General features: G+C 32.3%; 3 protein-coding genes across 16 annotated transcripts; 2 read left to right on the forward strand and 1 right to left on the reverse strand.

The window, feature by feature from the left end:
• The first annotated feature begins 3,027 nt into the window (after positions 1-3,027).
• On the forward strand, positions 3,028-7,292 carry LOC109798587 (kinase with adenine nucleotide alpha hydrolases-like domain-containing protein). Of its 2 annotated transcripts, none has more exons than XM_020358910.3 (11): positions 3,028-3,301; positions 3,499-3,807; positions 3,892-3,965; positions 4,057-4,151; positions 4,269-4,384; positions 4,509-5,036; positions 5,117-5,365; positions 5,459-5,622; positions 5,760-5,984; positions 6,253-6,402; positions 6,851-7,292. In XM_020358910.3, the coding sequence occupies exons 2-11, from the start codon at positions 3,672-3,674 to the stop codon at positions 7,094-7,096; spliced, it is 1,983 nt and encodes a 660-aa protein (XP_020214499.1). In that variant the 5' UTR covers positions 3,028-3,301; positions 3,499-3,671; the 3' UTR covers positions 7,097-7,292. The 2 variants fall into 2 exon arrangements, with proteins under 2 accessions (XP_020214499.1, XP_020214503.1); XM_020358914.3 differs by having other exon boundaries at positions 3,028-3,239.
• A 4,083-nt stretch (positions 7,293-11,375) lies between these two features.
• Positions 11,376-15,463, forward strand: LOC109798589 (basic leucine zipper 23). Of its 13 annotated transcripts, none has more exons than XR_003804124.2 (5): positions 11,376-11,531; positions 11,617-12,416; positions 13,340-13,404; positions 13,776-13,850; positions 15,100-15,463. XR_003804124.2 is itself a non-coding variant. In XM_020358923.3 (4 exons), the coding sequence occupies exons 2-3, from the start codon at positions 11,642-11,644 to the stop codon at positions 13,366-13,368; spliced, it is 804 nt and encodes a 267-aa protein (XP_020214512.1). In that variant the 5' UTR covers positions 11,376-11,531; positions 11,617-11,641; the 3' UTR covers positions 13,369-13,404; positions 15,100-15,463. The 13 variants fall into 13 exon arrangements, 7 of the variants coding, with proteins under 7 accessions (XP_020214512.1, XP_020214511.1, XP_029127138.1 ...); XR_003804126.2 differs by having other exon boundaries at positions 13,797-13,850; XR_002239792.3 differs by lacking the exon at positions 15,100-15,463 and adding an exon at positions 13,994-14,410.
• Positions 15,464-16,141: 678 nt separating this feature from the next.
• On the reverse strand, positions 16,142-19,337 carry LOC109798588 (WD-40 repeat-containing protein MSI3). The gene is made up of 6 exons (XM_020358918.3): positions 18,929-19,337; positions 18,067-18,378; positions 17,797-17,940; positions 17,466-17,590; positions 17,164-17,259; positions 16,142-16,621 (listed from the first exon to the last, which is right to left on the reverse strand). Exons 1-6 carry the CDS (start codon positions 19,235-19,237, stop codon positions 16,399-16,401), a joined length of 1,209 nt encoding a protein of 402 aa, XP_020214507.1. The 5' UTR covers positions 19,238-19,337; the 3' UTR covers positions 16,142-16,398.
• Between the last annotated feature and the right edge of the window lie 1,819 nt (positions 19,338-21,156).

Below are 21,156 nucleotides of genomic sequence, written 5' to 3' on the forward strand. Positions count from 1 at the left end.
CGTTCAACTCACGTTCGGTGTCCTTGAAACAGAGACTCTTAAGAGTATCCACGCTTGACGCAACCAAATCACGTCTGGCCCAACATCCAACCTGAGAGCCCTAAGCTCTTCCATGCCTGGCGCACTCAACCTGCGCCTAACCTAATCCCAGTCAGAGAGTTCAGAAACTCTCATCCAAACCAACAAATCCAGCCACATGCAAACACAAAACACAATACATAGGCTCCATACAACTCAAAATAACTCAAATCTCACATGCATCCAACCTATACATCAAAATCATCAAAATCCTCCTTTTTCTCAAAACCCCAAAAGATGAGATTTTCTTCAATCCATCTATGGATTCTCAACATTCACGCACCTATTGAGTTTCTAAACTCACATGCAACCTACACAACAAACATTCTAGCCAACAACTGTGACGAAATAGAATCCCCTTTCAAAGCTCAACTTGAAACTTCAATCATCCCAAAGCAAGCTTTCTAATCTGAATTTCAAGAAAAGTCAGAAGGCATTAGTGGTCTAGAGGAGAAAAGGAGTCAAACAGAGAAATTTGGGAGAGAAAAGAGCTCACTGACCCAGAGACCTTCTCTCTAAAACTTCTCTCTAAAAACTCACATTTTCCTGAAGGCCCCTAACCCCTATTTATAGATTTTCGGATTGCCCCAGAACGGCCCGTACCGAGTTTAGAACGGCCCGTTCCAAACTCCCAATTCACGCACAAAATCCACGCCCAGAACGGCCCGTTCTGAAAACAGAACGGTCCGTTCCGGGACTCATCCGAAACGGCCCGTTCTCCCTCCGGAACGGCCCGTTCCCAACCATGAATTTCAGTTTAATTTAATAGCTTGGAACGGCCCGTTCCAGATTGGGAACGGCTCGTTCCGGGCTACTAAATCAGCCTTTTTTTTTTAACCACGTTACAAAATTAAACTATTTATTTAATTGATTTTTAATTAGTATGTATAACAAATCATTTCATTACAATGTGATTCTCATTTTTCTTGACAAATTTTAGTCTTTTAAGTATTGTAATTATGTGTTTTAGTCTCTCAAATTTTAATTGAATAATTTTAATTTCTCTAGTATTGTAATTGTATAATTGTGATCTCTTAATTTTTAACTAAACAAATTTAATTTCTCAAGTAGTGCAATTGTATGATTTTAATTACTCATGTTATGTTGAGAATATAAACTAATCGTAATCTTGAGAAAACTTTCACGCAAGTCTCCAAGATTTTCTAATATTAGACTGAGATACAGAACTAGCAAATTTTTAATCAAAAAAGAAAAAATAGAGAAGGAAATAATGTATATTTGACTTCTACTAACTCTCAATAGAGGATACTAACCAATATGACTATAATTAATCATGATAATTAAAACTAATTAATTTTAAAATATTTAATCATTAAAATTAGAACAAATTATTATATCTCATTGAAAATGATATTAATTAGATTTGAATAACAGTAATTAATAAAATAATCATTTTAAATTTAAATTTAATTTTTTTATAAATTAATTAAATTTTAAAATACCTCAAAATATATAACAACATAAGTATCACATATATTATTAATGTTAGTAGTAATAAATATATATCATCTAATAGATCAATAAAATTTATACTATATAAAACTTAAATAAATTAAAAATTATATAATTATAATACTTAAAAAAATTAAAATCATAGAATTTTATACTTAAAACACTAAAATCATACATTTTTTAATAACATATTATTTACTTATGTTTATCCGTTTGAAATATTCCCCATCTCAACCAGTTTTTTACATGCACAAAATATTTAAGATTCAAATTCTTGACTACTTGTTTAGGAAAAATATGAGATTATCATTCTTGACTACTTGTTTAAGAAGAATATGAGATTATCATTAGTTGGTGGATCAACTACTTGATGGCGGCAAACATGTGTTAAACACAAAAATATATTTCACATTATTGTAAAATAATAATTATTATGATGAAGTGTTTATAGCTTTTAATTTTAAGTTTTTTAAATACGTTTTTATCTCTTTAGTATCTTAGTTGTGTGACTTCATTCTCTCAAGTTTTAAGCAATTTTAATTCTATAGTAATTGTGCAATTTTAATTTTTAAATTTTTAATTAAATAATTTTAATTTATCAAGTACAATACTTTTTTGATTTTGGTTACTAAAATATCACAATTATATAATTTTAATTTATTTAAGTTATATATATTATTTATTTTAATAAAAATAAATATATATCATCTCATACATTAATAAAAATTATAATATGCATAACTTGAATAAGTAAAAAAATTATATAATTATATTATTTAGAAAACTAAACTCGTACAATTTAAATACTCGAAGAATTTAAATTACACAAGTAAAAATTAAATGAGAAAAATTATTTAAAAAAAATAAAATTATTCAATTAAAAAATTAAAAATAAAAATCGCATGATGATAATTAAGCCGTGCAAATCAGCATGTTTATATGAAGCGGCTAACTAATCATTCTCTTAAGATTCTCAAGAAAGCGAAGCAGACAAATAGATATTAAGATTTATGATTATGAGCACAATATTATGGCTACGGAATATTTTTTTGCTGTGTTTATCCCATTTGGGGGATATTAATTATTTCGAAATTTATAAATTAATAATTATTAAGAAATGTTCGTAAAATATGTGCTCAAGTTTATAACTAGCTAGTATGTCGTGTTAGCACTGATAATCACCTTAACTCATCGGAATTCCCCATGAAATGATCATCAGAAAATAAGTGGAATGTTATTCTTATAAACAAATAATTATTAGAATTAATGAGTAGTTGTTATTTATTTGATTTATATCTAGAAAAGGGGGAAAAATGAGAAAGGAAATATAAAAATTGTTGTTATAATATTATTAGTGATTAGAAGAAGAAAAAGAGTGAGAGTAAGGCGCAATATTCGTGGAGCCGTGTAACAAGTTAGAAGACCGTATAACAAGGGCTTGCCGCGAAAACGCCCTCTTAGGACTAAAAATTTTCAGGTGCCTATTATATCACTCACTACTTTCTATCCGTACTTTTCGCGCCACTTCTTTTCTTCACCCCAAGGCCTTCACATCTTTTACTATGTTTCTCTTTCCATTCAAGAACACACACCCTTTCTAAATTCAACATATTCTACCCCTCCATATCCATTCCCTGTGTGTTCTTTTATTTTACCATTTTTCTTCTTTCGATTTTTACTTCAACTAGGTACGCTCGCTCATGCTGTTTTATTTCACTCAAAAACACATCTGCCTCCTTACAACATTTAGGTGCATATTCCTTTGCCTTCCTTTGTTTTATTCAACATTTTTTTAATGCCATGATCGTTTCCTACCACCATATTATATATTATATTTATTCAAGGCCTCCACGGGTTTTCTTTCATGCAATTGGTCATGTCATTTTTAATGTTTTTTTTTTCTCTCCCGTCTTCCTTGGCCATAAACATTTTTTTTCTTCTTAATAGGTTGTTCTATTTAATATTCCACTATAGTATATGCATATGGTGGTGTGCCAAGTGCTGGGGCATTAGGTTCAAGTTCCAAGCATGATAGTAATAGGAGTAACTCTGTTTTGAAGAGATTGAGATAGTTTACTCAACAAGGTGGTGAGAGGTGTTTGGTAAAAGGGCAAAAGGCAATGACAGTTGACAAGAGATTTGTTTTGGTGGGGATTAGAATTGATGGTCGTAGCAGACAGCTACTCAACTGGGCTCTTGTCAAAGTTGCGGAACCTGGGGATTGTGTTATAGCATTTCATGTTGTTAAAAGTTCAGGTAATCAACTTCAAATTTTCAAACCATGCTAGTATATCTATTTTTTTCCTTCAACGTGTTGTTGAAAGATTTTTTTTAATACAGATTATGTTTCAAAAAACAAGGCCATGATAGATGGTTATTTAGAAGTTTATGAAGGCCTGTGTGGTGTCAACAAGGTACATAAATATTTCTCTCTCTTATTTATTTTCACTTTCATTCAAGGGGTTGGTAAATGTGACAGATTTTATTTTATTGACTGGATTTCAGGTAGGTCTGACAGGTCAAATCTTCACAGGAAGCTCCATCCGAAACATTCTTGTTAGAGAAGCAAAAAACCATGCTGCCCTGGCTCTAGTGGTAGGGTATGTAGAGCTTGTATTTCACCGGTTTTGTTGTGGTTTTAGCTTATCTGATGTGTACTTTTACTTAATTTTCCTTTTCTGATTGTTTTAAAAGACTAAAACAGATTTGAATTGCAGGGGTCGAGGTGCCACAGCTAAATATTGCGCCAAGCGACTACCACCCACCACCAATGTTCTAGCCATCCATGACTCAAGAATTGTCTTCAGGAGGTGCACCAATAAACAACAACCAGGTTCATATCTATGTTCTTGTTTTATAGAGGAAACTATGTCTTTATCTCCTAGAAAAATTGTATCATAAGTCAGCGAGTCACAAAAGTGAAATAGAATAAGGCTTGTTTCCTTTTGTGGCGGCAGGTAGTCTTATACTGGATCCAAGACCAAGTTTAACAAGCATTGAAGAAAAGTTGAGTAACAGAGTAATCCAGTCTGCATTTGGTGACTCCACCGTGGAGATTGAGAAACCAACACGCAAAAATTCCTTAGAATTGAAGGAAGAAGCGTTTAACGGATCAGAAAAGTGTGAGTCAAGGTCAATATCCATGTCTGCAGGTGATTCTGCAGAGCAGAAACTTGGGTGGCCTTTACTCCGCAGAACTAATTCAGGAGTCTCACAAACCCTTCATCCAAGGGACATGTCAGTGGTACAATGGGTAATGACCTTACCAGACCGTTCACCACATAAAAGTCCTCCTTCTCCTTCCATCCAGGAAAATCCATTCCAAAGGGGCATCAGATATATTGACGATGAGAGCTCTAAAAATTCTTCACTTTCATCCGTTGAGCTACCAACTGACCTAGAGGATATGTTAAACATAAATTCACTCAATTGCAAGTGGTTCAGCCTTGAGGTTCTAAAGTCTTGCACTAACCAATTCTCTTCAGGTTGGACACTGGTCATACATTGACTTATGATTTTCTTTAGTTTGTAAATAAATATAATATAACTTTGTATTCCATTATAGAAAACTTGGTTGGAAAAGGAGGGAGCAATCGTGTGTACAAAGGAGTCCTCCCTGGTGAAAAGCCAATTGCAGTTAAAGTATTGCAGTCATCAAAAGAAGCCTGGAGAGATTTTGCCCTTGAGATGGAAATAATATCCTCATTGAAGCACAAAAGCATCGCCCCTCTACTTGGGATTTGCATGGAGAACAATACTTTAATCTCTGTTTATGATTATTTCCCCAGAGGCAGCTTAGAAGAAAATATGCATGGTATTCAGTGGATTTTTGCTTTTGCTTTTCATCCATTATTTCAATTGTTGGAAGATGGAAATGGTGCTGATGTGAATTTGAAAATGGACATAGGAAAGAACAAGGATGGATCCATCTTGTCATGGGAAGTGAGATTTAATATAGCTGTTAGGATCGCTGAAGCGCTTGATTACCTACACAGGGAAGCTTTGAAGCCAGTTATACATAGAGATGTCAAGTCTTCCAACATTCTTCTCTCCCAAGGGCTTGAACCACAAGTAATCAAAAGTTTTGAGACTTTCGTATTGAAAAGAACATTTAATAAATTGATACTGTTAGAATTCAAATGAAGTAGCATTATTATGTGTGAAATTCTTTATGTCACTCATGAATCATGATTGTCCTTTTGATGAAGTTGTCTGATTTCGGACTTGCAATATGGGGACCAACAAATTCATCCTTTTTGATACAAGATGTAGTTGGAACATTTGGCTATCTTGCTCCTGAGTACTTCATGTATGGAAAGGTCAGTGACAAGATAGATGTCTATGCCTTCGGTGTAGTGCTACTTGAACTAATATCAGGAAGGGAACCAATCAGCTCATCCGCTTGCATAGGACAGGAGAGTTTGGTTGTGTGGGTAAGACCTAACCCCGTTTACTAGAATGATTTTTGGCTTCTGTTAATGACATAAGAATAATTTTATTCTCAAGCACCTTCAACACTAGAAGAGAAGGAAAAGTGCAAGATAAGATGAATAGAGTGATGGAGAGACAGAAAAAAATATGAACTCTGAACAAATAGTATAAGATAATGTTATGAAAATAGCATTGGTCAAACTATAAATCCTTTTTTGATACATTATAGCTTTTAAATCTAGGATTTATAAACAATGTTTTCATTTTCAGGCAAAACCAATAATAGACAGAGGGGATATTAAAGGCTTATTGGACCCAAATTTAGAAGGGAAAGCTAATGAGGCCCAATTGCAAAGAATGGTTCTGGCAGCATCCTTATGCATCACACGATCTGCTCGGCTTCGTCCTAAACTGAAACAGGTAATACCAAATTGATGGTTTATTTTTGTATTTGTTCTCTAGAGATATGTTTTCTAAGAGAAGTGTAATATTTTGTGTATAAAAAATTTATACATTATCTATTTTGAACTTAAACTTTCATATATGTGCTTTTGATTATCATTTAAGAATTTATTTAGATGTAAATTAGAAATTCTTTTGAGAGTTTCTTTATTGAAAATAAATAATTATTTTCTATAAAGAAACTCTCTAAAATACTTATAAGTTTGTATCTAAATAGACTTAAAAAATTTGTATCAATAGAAATTTTGAGTACTTAGGTTTATCATCTTGTTTTATCAACGTGGAGCTTTGTTTCCCAACACAAATGACACCTAAGCTGTCATATTCTCAATACAACTCACATTTCCATATTTATTTTAAAAACTTTTAGCTCCTAAATTAAAGTTTATTATTTGCATATCTACAGATACTGATGATCCTAAAAGGAGACGAGAAAGTTGAATATTTCCTCAACTCCAGTGAGGATGATCAGGAGGATTCAGAAAATCAAGAAAACATTGATGACGAAGTCTATCCAAATTCAAGTGCTGAGTTACATCTGAGTCTTGCATTGCTTGGTGTTGACGATGACAGTACCTCACATAGTAGCACAGACCACAGCTATAGTGAACACTTGAAAAGACGATGGAGCAGGTCCTCAAGTTTTAATTAGTTACCTTCAATTCTAAGTTTCTAACACCTATTTGTCATTTTTTGTGCGTGTACAGTTGCATTGAAAAACAAAGGAGCTGCACCCCTTGATGAGGTGGTTTGTAGATTTAGAATGAATTTATCCTGGGAATAATCAACAATGTACTAAATTTTGGTTTTATGCATGCATCATAGGAAATTATTGAAATATGCCACTATTACTTTGCCTACTTATTATATATACGTTGACCCAAACCGACTATAATCCACAAAAATTATATTTAAACCGCGATTATGATTATTCTATGGTCTATACTCCAAATGAAGACGCGGAAACTTCCAAATTCGCATACACATTTAAGCAGAAACTACTATCTTAGTCGGTTTGATTTGATGAATATTATGACATAAATTATGAAATAATTTTTGTTTTAAATATAAAAACACTTATGTCATTATTGTTATTGTATCATCACTAAATCCTAATCTTTATCTATCACTATCATTATTATTATATATCATTATTATTATCATTATTAATATTATGTGATGGTCACAATTTTAATAACTATCAATTTTTATTAAGATAATAATTTATTATAAAACTAATATTAAAAGGTATTATAATAAATTTAACATGTTCTATTTGTTATTTATTGTTCACTAAAAAAAATATAGATAAATTTTTTTTACAATAATTTAAGCATTTATCATGTACCTTTTTTTTATCTAGTACCTTGGTGAATAAAATAATTTTAAAAAAATAATAATTAATTGTCTTGAGCTTTTAAAATAAAAAATAAACAAGAATAAAATTTTCTTCTAAAAATAAACGTGAAAGACCACAAAAATATTGTTTGTATTATTATAATATATTAAATATATTTATTTTTATTTAATACTCTTATAAGATAGTTAAAAATTAATATAAGAATTTTATATATAAATAAGATAACATTTATGTGCAATTAAGCATATTTATATAAAATAAATTATGTATGTATTAAACTATTAATCGTTAATTTTTTTATTAACAGTTGAGAGATTACTTTATTTTTGTTCAGTTTTAAAAAGCCGAATAAAAAAAATCTTATAGATTTACATATGATTTAACTTTTTTAAAAAGTGAATAAAGGTAAGACAAGTACTCAAATATCATTATTAATAGAATCTGGTTAATATTTCAAAATACATTAGTAACCGCAGTGAATTTGAAGAGTTTCTCTATCTTTGACTCAAACATCACCTCCTTCATTTAAATTTTAAAACTATAAGTAATCTTATATCATTATATAAATTATTATCATAAATCTAAAATATAATTACATGTCTAAAATATTTATTTATTATTACTTTTAGTTATAATAGAATTTATATATTTAAAATATTTACTTATTATGAATTTAAACTATATAAAAACATTTTGATTACTATTGCAAAACTTTCTCCGTTTCGATACACGGATACCATTCGGAGCATTTTATGAAACGAAGTAATATATAAGCTATGGCCAAAATTAAAAAGTACAAGTAAAAAGAAGAAAAGTAAAATATAAGTTCCCAAAAAGATCAAAGAAAAGATGCTGTTTTGAGTGTTTTATATTCTTAAAAAGAAAAAAGTTGGTATAATAATACTATAATAGTAATTTTAAAAAGTAATAGGATTCGTGATTGGACTTTTGTGGGTGCGATGCAGCTGGGTTCAATAGGCTTTCGGCTTAACGGGCCTTCACAACCCAAATCAACATAAATTCTCAAAACTTCTAATATGTCTAAGCTTTTAAGTATTCATTTATAGTAAGTTTAATTACTTTTTTTTTGTTCTTTTTTTTTTAATTTATCATTATTTAATCACACTTAAAAATGTGTCCAATTATATGTGTGTTCTATAATTTAATAACGATCAATTTCCATAATTAAACCTTATAATAAACATGTTAATCCATTAGTATTACTATAATATATCTTTGTTAGTATTTTAAAAAATAATTACCGACAAAATATAAATTGCTGAAATCTAAATATATGAGAAAATAAATTATGAAAAAAATTATCAAATTTCGTAAGAAAATAAAAGTTGAGAAGCATAAAATATAATTATTATTATTTAAATATGAATTGTCTTTTTTCTCTGAGTTATAATAAATCAAAGATAAAAGGATTATAAACAAAATTGTATTATCTTTATTAATGTTATAAATAATTCAAAAGGAGAACATTCAAATTTGCAGCTTTAAAATTTGACCATGTTTCAATTTTTTAAGTAAATAATTATAAAAATAAGTTGTTTTAGGACATACATAAATTTTTTTATGTGATAGTTATAAAGTCTATTCTAAAATATATAAAAAAATTATTTTATGTTCTCAAAATCAATTCTTATATTATTAAAATAATATTTAATCAATAAAAAATTATCTCTTATAATTAAAAATTAATTTTAATTATCTATTTTATTCATCATTCAACTATTTAAATCACTTAAAACAATAACTTTGATCATGCAACTTGCGCTCGGTACCACTTAGAAGATGTTCGGTACCATTCAGACAAATGGTTCCTTATTTCACTCACGCTTAACGTCAAGCTACTCGCATCCAGCATGGTTGAGGTAGAGAATTTCTTGCTCTCTCGCGTCTAATGTGGTACAACCCATGACGACCCTAATTAGACAGAAGGTCTTTAGCTTACTCATGCTCGACGTCACATATACTATCACCTTACGTGAATCAAAACAGAAACAAGTCTCTCTTATCACATTCGGCGCCATTCAACCTATGCTCGATGCCACATAGACTATCACCCCACATGAATCCAGACAAAAACGAGTCTTTCTCATCAAGTTTGATGCCATTCAACTCATGCCCAACAATATTCTAACCAAAAACAATTCTCTCTCTTCACATCCGACGCCACCAATTTTGCATCTAATGTGAGTAAAATAGAGAGAACTCTTATTTGGAGTCACACGTGGCGCGATATCAATTTTCACACTTATGTAGAACCCAATTTCGTGAATCCACCTAAAATAAGCAATCCCAACAACATGTATTACACTAAACAACATTTATACAACATATACAACACGATTTCATCATCAAAAATAACATGCAACCATAGATTACCAAGAATCACTAAATCCTCACAAAACACCATCAAGAACCAAAGACTAACAACTCATCATTTCCTTTTCACTCGGAATTAAGGATTCAACAACTACATGAACTTGAAACATCACAATTCAACATGCAATCCATAACAACACAAGCTTTCAAATTCACAACACAACAGCTTGGCTTAGCTACAAGAAGTAGAAAAAAAAGGAGTTTTAAGAAGAATAAGAAAAAGAGGAGATTTTAGGTTCTTAGAGAACTTCTCTTTAAAATTTTGAAAACTTGGGTTATAAGGCTCAAAATCTAAGAATTCTTTTTTTTTTATAATACTTTTCTAAGTTGTCTTGACTTATCTCTGGTTCAAATATTTAGAGACTAACTGATTTTCAATATCTCCTTAACCCACAGTCCTCAACAATACTAATGTCAAAACAATAAAATTTCATATAATTAATAAAACAGTCATAAACTCAAAGGTTTCCATTAATCGTTAAATTAAAAATTCTTAATACATAATTTAAGTCTGAATTTTTTTTTAAAATTTAATTGATACTTCATCTCATTATTTCAATTTAGCGTATAAAATATTTTTATATTTATCTATCAATTTAAATTAATGAGATAAAATATAAAGTATTTTCAAAATTTTAAAAAATTTATAAACTTAATTTATATATTAAAAATTTTAATTCAATAATTGATATCGTCGCGCACTAGATAGTAGATAAAAAATTTAAGACAGTTAAATTAAAGAAATAATGAAATATTTTAGTGGAAGAAAATTGTAGCCTCCAAGTTTAGAACTGGTCGCCGTTGACATTAATCTAATAGAAAGAAGAAGCTAAACAGAAAAAGGAGCATAACAAAATGATGCTTTAATAAGATTCGATTTGCCCTCTTTATGTAAATCTTAAGTGCGACGACGATACTTAAAATTATTTTTTGCAACACACGACAGGAACAACAATAATAGTTATGAAACTATGAAAATGTCAAAAAGCTTACTATTAGTAAGTATCTTTTAAGGGAAGAAACTGATTTAAGAAAATATTACTAGTAATAATTATTGTGATATTAATCTGCCAATAATGCATAAGTGTTGACCCAGAATAAGGAGAAGATATGGGCCCTAATCATAAAAAAAAAAAAAGAAAAAGAAAAAGAAAAGAAGGTATGGGCCCTACGTGAATTATTATTTCAAAATTCACGATCACAGGTACACTCAGACGACGAGAATACGTATAAATTTGAAGCGATTGAAAGTTGAAAGAGAGAGCGAGTGAGAACCGACAAAGAAAAAATAATCGGTGGGATCTCTCAAGTCTCAACCTATCGCTTCTTCCTGGTACGTGCGTCTTATGTTTTTCGTTTCGCAAATGATCTTTTCTAATTAGGGTTTCCATAATTTCAATTCGCGCATTTTGGATTAGGTTTTTCGATTTGGGGGTTTTCTCAATGGACGACGGCGAGCTTGACTTTTCGAACCAGGAAGTGTTTTCGAGTCCGAACATGGGCGAGATTCCGAGCAGCGGTTCAATGGACAGCTTCTTCGACGAGCTTCTCAAGGACACGCACGCCTGCACGCACACCCACACGTGCAACCCTCCCGGCCCCGATTTCTCGCACACCCACACGTGCTACCACGTCCACACCAAGATTGTGCCCGCTCCGGCGGAGGACCTCGTCGCCACCGACGACACCGCCGAGTCCGCGGAGAAGAAGTCGTCAAAGAAGCGACCTTTGGGGAACAAGGAAGCGGTTCGCAAGTACAGAGAGAAGAAGAAGGCACGTGCGGCGTCGCTGGAGGACGAGGTTGTGAAACTGAGGGCTCTGAACCAGCATTTGATGAAGAAGCTGCAGGGGCAGGCTGCTCTGGAGGCTGAAATTGCGAGGTTGAAGTGTTTGCTTGTCGACATAAGGGGGAGGATTGAAGGGGAGATTGGGTCTTTTCCTTATCAGAAATCGCCCAATGCTAACCCTCCAATGGCTAACGTGCCTGGTTCTTATGTCATGAACCCTTGTAACGTGCAGTGTGATGACAGGGTGTATTGCCTTCGCCCTGGTGGGGATGGGAAGATTGGGGAGAGTGAGTCGTTGAATGTGGAAGGTTTTGGTGGTTGTGAGTTTGAGAACCTGCAGTGTCTTGCTGGCCAGAATTTGGGGCTCAAGGACCTTCGTGCTTGTGGGGTTGGACAACAGGCCGGGTCTAATGGATCAAGTAAAAGAAAAGGTGGGACTTAATGACGATATACATCATACACTGTCTCATTCTAGGGTGACATGTTTGTTTTTTGCTTGTTTTGTGTTTATACTCGGCTTAGGTACATTTTGATTGCTGGCTCATGCTAGTAATGGTATCATCTTTGGTCACTTTTTGGGAGCTGTGCTATTTGCTCGTCTTGTTATCTAGTTTAGCTTTGTGAATGTTCAGTATAGGAAGCATTGAGATTTGATAGAGGGAGAAGAATTTGCATTGCAATTTGAGCTCTGGGCTCTGGCATTTATAACTGTTTGGATCATGAATTGTTGGGAGTTCTGAACTCAGATGGCCACCCAGAAACACGTTTTTTTTTTTTTTTAATAATAAATTTTATTTGGTATTGTGTTCGTTTGCTATAATTCATAATTTTCCTTATATTCTAGGGATGAAATCTGATTGCTAGATTTTATGCAGGATTATATTTAGCTTCAGTGAGAATGACAGATTGTGTTTGTTACTATTACTAGCGTTGCAGAGTTCTTGTAAGATGGCTAGATGTTAAACACTTATTCTGGTCTTTTCTATTAGAAACAAATTATAGTGTATTTTATGCTACATTTGTCTCTTATAGAAATGATCCGAGGTAGTTTGTGTCTGTATGAGTTAACAAATGGTGCCATGTAATGACTAGATTTCCTCGCAGAAGATTGAAGCAACCGAATTTTAAAGATTCAACATACAAATTATTGTGCTGAACATTATTTCGAACTCTTTTACCAAGAAGGTTGAAAACTATTTTCTTTTTCAATTTTTTATTATATAGTCTATTTTATCCCTGTTTTCAAAGCTATTAGGATTGAGTCCAGTGTGATGACTTTAAGGCATGGAAGTTGAATATTCTTGCTCCCTAGTCCCTATCCTTTAAAATGTTCTAATGGATGTACCTTTTTTAGGGGGATCTCGTGCAGCAACTGCTGGTTGAAGAATTAATGAAATGATGGCTTTCATCATTGCTATGGTAATTTCTCCTTCCAATATCTCGTACCAGATGCAGCATCAGCTACCTACCAAGTCATTTTTGAAAAATAATTTTCTCATTTTGACCCTCTGCTGCATTATGGTGGTTCAAATGGCTATTCTACTATGGAAGATTAGTCGTAGATAAATGTTTTATTTAAACGAGATCAAGTAGTTGATCTGTAGCCAGCATAGCTAATGGCTGAGACAGATTTGGTGCTTCTCTATGCAATTAAGTTTCCTGGTTTTTTTAATTATGCATGGGACTTGTTAAAATGACATCATAAATGTTTCTATGCTCAGTCAATCTTAACTCTGCTAAGTTTAATAAGAGGATTTTAAGTGGTGATTCATGTTTTCTAAATTCACAAGGTTTTCATTGATGGATTACAGAACATAGGGATGATGGGGTGTGTTTCATCTTTCAGTACTTAGTGATGTGGACAGGTGAGACACCAATGTCATTTTGTGTAATATAAAATCTTGTGTGAGTGAGACGATAAAATTGGTCTGTATGGTTGCTGGCTTTGTTTTTGTTTTTATTTTTTTTGTTTATCTGAATAATATGAGAGGTTTACTTCTGTCTTTAGCATTTTTGCTGGGCAAGGGTTGACTAATTTATATCCAGAAGGAACAGTTGTCCTCTAACGGAAGATTTTTGCATATGGGCATGTCTTCTACGTGTTAAGACAGACAAGTGGCTTGTTTTGTATTTGACAGACAAGTGGCTTGTTTTGTATTTGAGAACACAAGTAGCTGTTTCAATTACCAATGGAACCCTGCTACCTTTAGAGTGATACGATGATGGGAAGCATATCAGCCTGTCTGCACTTAGAGAACAAGTCTTCGATAGATTTCGGTAATAAGAAGGTTTTTCGGACATGGAATGATTAATAAAACTTTACGTGATTGTATCTTATACTTCGACTGCCACTGTGAAAACAAAATTTGTAATCACTTACCTCGCTTCGCTAAGGTGCAATTGAAAATTTTCCATTAGTTGGCTACCCAGTGTATATGGTCTGAACTAAAAAAATCATGCACATAAAGGTAGACATAATTTTTTTTTCAAGTATAAAATATGACCTATTTAATTAAGGAATAAATTTGAAAATGCCTAAACTTTTTATGTCACAAGGCATTTCTTCATTTTTTTATTAGAAGGAAATGTTTATTCATAAGAGAGACACTGGTCTACAATTAAACAACCACTTTCAAATACTTCAAATCAAATTATTGCAAAATGTCCTTTATTTATTGCTAGGATTATAAGTTGCAATCAAGCATAACACTTGAGAAGCGCATGTTTGGTATTCCGTCTGGTTCACCTTGGGCGCTAATCAGTAGCAGTACAGGCTTGTTTATGCATCCATTTCTTATTGTTGAGTTGAAAATGCACTACACGTGGATCAAGGACGCAGTAGCAAACAAAAACTAAATCCATTGAAAAATTGCTATTCAAATGCTGTCACCCTAACCATATAACACACTCCCAATATTGATTCGTCCTCTTACGATGGGAGAAAAACAGAGATGATGAGTTTCACAGGTTTTGCGTAGCTTGAAAGTTTGGTAATAGGAAATTGTTGGGGGTGCTCAAGTATAACAACTTTGTGACAGAATGTAGTTGTAGTTGTTAGTTCTAATGTGGTGGTTGCGAAAGAATAAAGGCGTAACGCTGAGTTTCATAATGCAGGTGACTCAAAAATAAAGATGCAATCTTGGTAGAGATCACGGTCAATAAAGTTTGAAGAAGTTTTACATGTTCCTTAAAGATAGTTGATTGATGTACTGACGGAGAAAAAAAAAATGTAATTTGACTTGATTATGATGATTCGATAGGCTACAAAGAATAACCTATTGACGTGGAACAAAGTGGCAATGACTTGAAGTGAACGGAGGTTTTTATAACAGTGTTTAAGAGTTACTTAAAGTTGTTTTAGTTTTACTCATTTTGAAGCATCAAAAGGAGAGGCGATGGACTGATTTTTTTTGTGATACAGCCATTGATTTATCTTTTTTTATTTTTTGAAGATAGTGAAACCCCATCTTTAATTCTACTTTTTATGAGTCAAAACCTTAGACTTACAGAATTACTATAGATTGCTTATTTCTCATCGTTACATTGTACCTTTTTTCTCCGTTCAAATTATATTTAGCCATGTATTGGAACTAAATTAAAATGTTTTTCATATAAAGACAGAAAAGAATATAATATCATGTATAAAAAACTAAATGAAGAAAATGTATAAGAAATTTCGCATGTAGAAGCTAGATTTAAAATCTATCAATCATACCAGACTTGCTCCCTCAACATTACAGTGTGAGATAAAAACCATTTGGAAAACAACTTTTCGTCCAACTTTCGTGTAGTATATAAACCAAGCAGATATTCATACCTTAAAAAGTTAAATAAAATATAAAAAATAATATAATAAGACTAAAAAATTATTTGTCCCCCCCGCTGCCCCTTAAACTTCATTGTTCTAGACTAATCAAAAAAGCTTCATTGTTTTAGTTCTGCAAAACTAAATTGTACGTTGTTTATAGAAAATTAAAATATAAAAAAATAATATAAAAAAACTCACTACACCCACATGATATGTATACTTGTATGTTGCAGTTATGATTAGAAAATCATCAGTTTAGAATTGTACAAAATCAAATGCATAATAAATCTAAAACTCATTAAATTCTTAACTGTTAATTTTCAATTAATGTATGTTATTACACTAAAATTTAAACTATTAACTTTTAATTAATGATTATTACTATTACATCTTATATTGCAATTTACTCGCATTTTTTTACACTCTTCAGAGATAGATATGCATATAAAAGAGAATTCATGAATGACAAAGGATACTACGCTGCCATTACTGTTCCAGCAATACAATAACATGAAACCAAAAGGCGATGGTAATAAAAACGAAGTGGTGAAAGATTCCATTAAAACAAGAGAGCAATGGTCGCCTTTGAGGCTGTGTCTGGTTAGTTAATCATTGGCTGTCCATATGTCATCGTCATCTCCATCATTGTAAATGCTCTCTGCCATTTGCCATATATGGAAAGAATTGTCCTCAGCTACACTTGTGATAACCCATGGCAGGTTTTTGTTCCATGAAAAATCTGATATTTTTCCTTTGTGACCCCCGTGAGAGAAGAGTAGTTCGGGAGGCCCACCGTCACCATCTCCCTCTATCTGCTCATCACCAATCCTGAGACATCAACGTAACGCGTTAAGGCCACACTTCAACTCATTATGTCGATAATTATTATTTATTCATTGTGCAAATAAACAGGCACAATCATAATTTTAAATGACTTTAAATCTTAATACAATACATGATTAATTGCTGCGATTTCATACTCATTAATATGAACCACACATTTGTTATTTTTTTAATTTTTAATTTTTTACTTTACACCAATTTTCATAAAGGAAAACAAAAAGGTAATATAAACCTATATTGTTAAATAAGGAAAAATTAAAGGAATGTTTCTAAACATTTATTTATTGATTATTCTATTGTTTTATTTGTTATTCACTCATTAGGCTGTTTCAATACAAACAATATCATATCATTGATATTGTTATAAATCATACATTCAACAATTTGTCTATATATATTTTATATTATGATCGATGTAATAACCTTGAGCATAACGCTACCTACAGTACTAGATCAACTAATCGCAACAAATGTCGGGGAAGGAAAATAAACAAAGTATTCCGGAGGAGTCTGCAGTCTGCACATACCTGTTAAGATCCCAAACCATCAGCCGTCTGTCAGCCCCAGAAGATGCCAACACAGTTTCATGATTAGGATCCCACTCTACCTGGAATACTTCATCTCTATACACATTACAAACAAACCAATTCAGTGAGTACCAAAAAAATAATGAAAATTTCAAAGCTAATGACTAATCAGTCATCACATTGAAAAATTGGAAAAGTATCAACAGGAATAATTATTTGACCAATGGACCAAGCCATTGTTAATTTGTGGTAACAGTAGTAGTATTAAGGAAAACACACAGTATGACAAAAAAATGACGTACGTATGACTACTTAAAACATGTAGTGGCTCTGCCAGCTTCCGTGTATCAAAGAGACCAACGATTGTATCTGAAGATGCTGTAGCCAAAATCCATTCATTATATGGATTGAACGAAATAAAGTTTACCTGATTCAATAAGAAAGCAGAGACAATATAGAATTGTCAGTGCAAAAACAGAGTGTGCATATACAGTAAAGCAACTTCTCACAGACGAATACAAAGATCACTCAATGTTGATCCTTCAGCCATTTCATAATAAGATATGTAGTAGATCTGTTTTGCATACTTGATATACAAGAGACCCTGCAAGGATTACGAAGCAACAACGTTACCTCTTTTTCATGTGATTTAACCGAGTGCTGGGGTTTGCATGTCCGCAGATCCCAAATGACCAGTTTACAGTCATCTCCAACAGACCCAAACATATTTTCATCCTTCAAATTCCAGGACACATCTTCAACCACACTCTCATGACCCTGACAAGACAACCCAAAGCCCAATTCAATCATCAAAGAAGCAACCAAGCAAGCAAAAAGACCAACACAACACACCAAGTATTAAAAATTATCAACCGGCACTATTTCCCAAATTCCCAACATTACCTCATAAACATGAAGCGCGTCAAGCACATTCTCTTTAGATGCAGCATGCACGTCCCACAAGCAAACCTTATGATCATGCGATCCACTTAAAAGATACCCGTTCTTAAAAGGGCTCCAAGACAAACCATAACCCTCTTTATCGTGGCCCCTCAACCTCAAATCAGGGTCACACTCGCTCCCATATTGCTTCGTAAAATCAAACACATAAACCTCAGAATTACACGTCTTAGCAGCAACAGTGCTAGGGTTCTGCGGCATGCAACGTGCTCGATTTACCTCCCCGTCAACAGGAACCCTTTGGGAAATCTCCACCTACAAAAAATAACAAACAATACCAAGAAATAAATTATAAATTTAATTTAACCTTATAAAATTGATTTATAAAACTATGATTGTCTCTCACTTATATACACTATATTGAATTTATTATTAGTGGATATGAGATATTCAACACACTCCCTTAAGAGAGATAAATTATTAAATAGTCTAAAACTAATAAGTGTCCATAATCCTAACAAATCAATATATAATATGTATTTAAGTTTTTCAAGTTATAAGAAAAATCTTAATAACACTTTGATTACATGTTATGTAGAGACTAGTTAGGGATCATCTAATCTAAAACTACCTAATAATTCCTCCTCATGAATGGTCTTATGATGGCATAACAGGAAGTGACATGACAAACCCAACAACATTCAATAATAGCTGGGATAAACTATGATAGCATCTTGGAATTTAAGTCAACCTTAACACCAGACAATATTAGACCACCAACAAGTGAAAACACTGAGGACTTTCATCGAACAGTTGGCATGCACAAGGAAAGAGAAGCAAAAATGGGGGTTAGAGAAACGCAAACCTTGGGAAGAACGGGGTTGTCAGGGTCGTCGAATACGATGGGTTTGGACGTGTCCGCGGGGAGTGAAGCGTGGACGAGCATGAGGAAGTTGGGTTCGCCTTGGGCAGTGTGAGTGGCGAGGAGGAGTTTGTGGAGATTGAAGGAAGGGTGAGAGTGGGGTTGGGTAGAGGAAGGAACCCATTGTACGGTGAGAGAAGGCCATTGAAGAGGGTGAGAAATGAAGAGATCGTACAACAGAGGAGTGTTCTTCTTCCAAACGGAGAACTCTTCCTCCACCTCAACTTCACCCTCTTCGTACTCTTCCGCCATTTTTTCTGCGCCAAAACTTCAAACCCTCGCGCGCCAATCCCTCTGTTCTGTCCGAGGGAAACGCGCTTTTAATACTGCAACTGTACTCCCGGGCTGGGCTTCGCCTCTGACTGGGCTGGGCTGCGTTGGGCCGTCACCTAATGAACCTATTAAGTTCTTAAATTCATTTTTTCAATATACAAACCATATCTAGCTAATACATAAATGTAGAGCTTCGTTAGAATTTTTGGATAAATTATTTTATTATTTTTATTTTTAGGTGAATAATTAAAACTTCGAGAAAAGTATAAACGAAACTAATTTTATTTTAACGGAATATTTATTTGATTAACATATAATTCAATTAACAAGAAAAGACATAACGACATATTTGCACCGTATCTTTTTAGTTTTTATATTTTATCTTCAAATCATTTTCATTATTGATTTCATTGAATTTTTTGCCAACACAACATGATTATCATGGAAAGTAATCAATTATGTTAAGTAAATTGATTCAGAACAGACACGTGTTAAGATAACGATCGAGAGCACATCGAATGTTTTCCTAACAAAATTATACTTAGAATAGCAAATAATAAATTCCGAGGGAGGATTATTGGAAGATGATTATTACTTACAGTTGTTAAAATTTGCTGAAGTTGGATCTGGAATGTAATTTACTTTTCTCGTTCTTGAATCATGAGAGTGGGGGAGAGGGTCTTTTCACGAAGGGAATAAAAAGCAAAAGCAAACAACAGTATAGAAAAACGACTACTACACTCTAGATTGATGGATTCTGGACTATTCCTTACTCTTACAATAATGATTTCAGGATGACTTTGGAGAAACATATATAATATAATTTTTTTCATCAGGAAAAAGCTTATCTTACCCTAAATATTGCGATTCTTAAAGATAATTATTAAATTGAGAGTCTGTTTAATACATATATATCATTTCAATAAATATTTTAGTAATTATTTTACGTACTAGTTTAGATATACATATTTAATGAAAGTGTGTTTGATAAATATTTGATAAAAGATCATAAAAATATATATGGCATATAAACATTTTTTTATATGTAATTTGACATTAATAAACTAATTTTATAATTGATTTTACTCAACGCTACTAATTTTGCAAACTATAGTTTAATAATGCTACTAATTTTGCAAACTAGTTTAATAATGGTGTTCAGTTAAAAAGTAGTTTTTCAATTGTAAACTAAATATCAGTTAATCTAGATAAAACTTAAAAGTTCACTATAAGAGTTAAGTCAACCGTTCACATAAATATCAGTTAATCTAGATAAAACTTAAATATCAGTCAATTGTAAACCAAATATAAATGAAGAATTCTCAAGTTCAAATTCTTAAATAAAATGTAGATTAAGCAATTTAGTTCATATTAAGTCAACCGTTCACTTACTATATGGAAATGGTTTATTTTAAGAGTTAATTACCTTTTTAAGAGTTAATTACCTATATTAATATATACTGTACTGACAATCAATTATTCAATTTTTAATAATTATGTCATGTCAATGTAAATATATTTATTTTTATAAATAATATAACATAATTAAAATATATAATTAATTATTTATATAAAAATAAAAGTGATTAACTCTTATTTTAATCCAGTTTTAATAACGCAATATTGTTTTTAACAGACGTAGAAATTAACCCACTCGTAACTGGCATATAAGATAAGAGAGGTTAAATGTCTTTTTCAAACACACTATCGGCCATGTAATCATTCAGCCTTAATCATGATGAGGTTAATTGATAAGAACTTTCCACCTTCATATTATTCATTGTTTGAACTCTTGTGCACCTAACTTTTAGTATCCAATTAATATTCATCCTGGTTTATCAGATTTTTTTTTTTTTTTTCTCTCTCATAAAAGTTGCTAGCAGTGGAGAAAAACACAG

This window comes from Cajanus cajan, chromosome 8, assembly GCF_000230855.2.
Source record: "Cajanus cajan strain Asha chromosome 8, NIPB_CcT2T_4, whole genome shotgun sequence".
NCBI classification, from domain to species: Eukaryota; Viridiplantae; Streptophyta; class Magnoliopsida; order Fabales; family Fabaceae; genus Cajanus; species Cajanus cajan.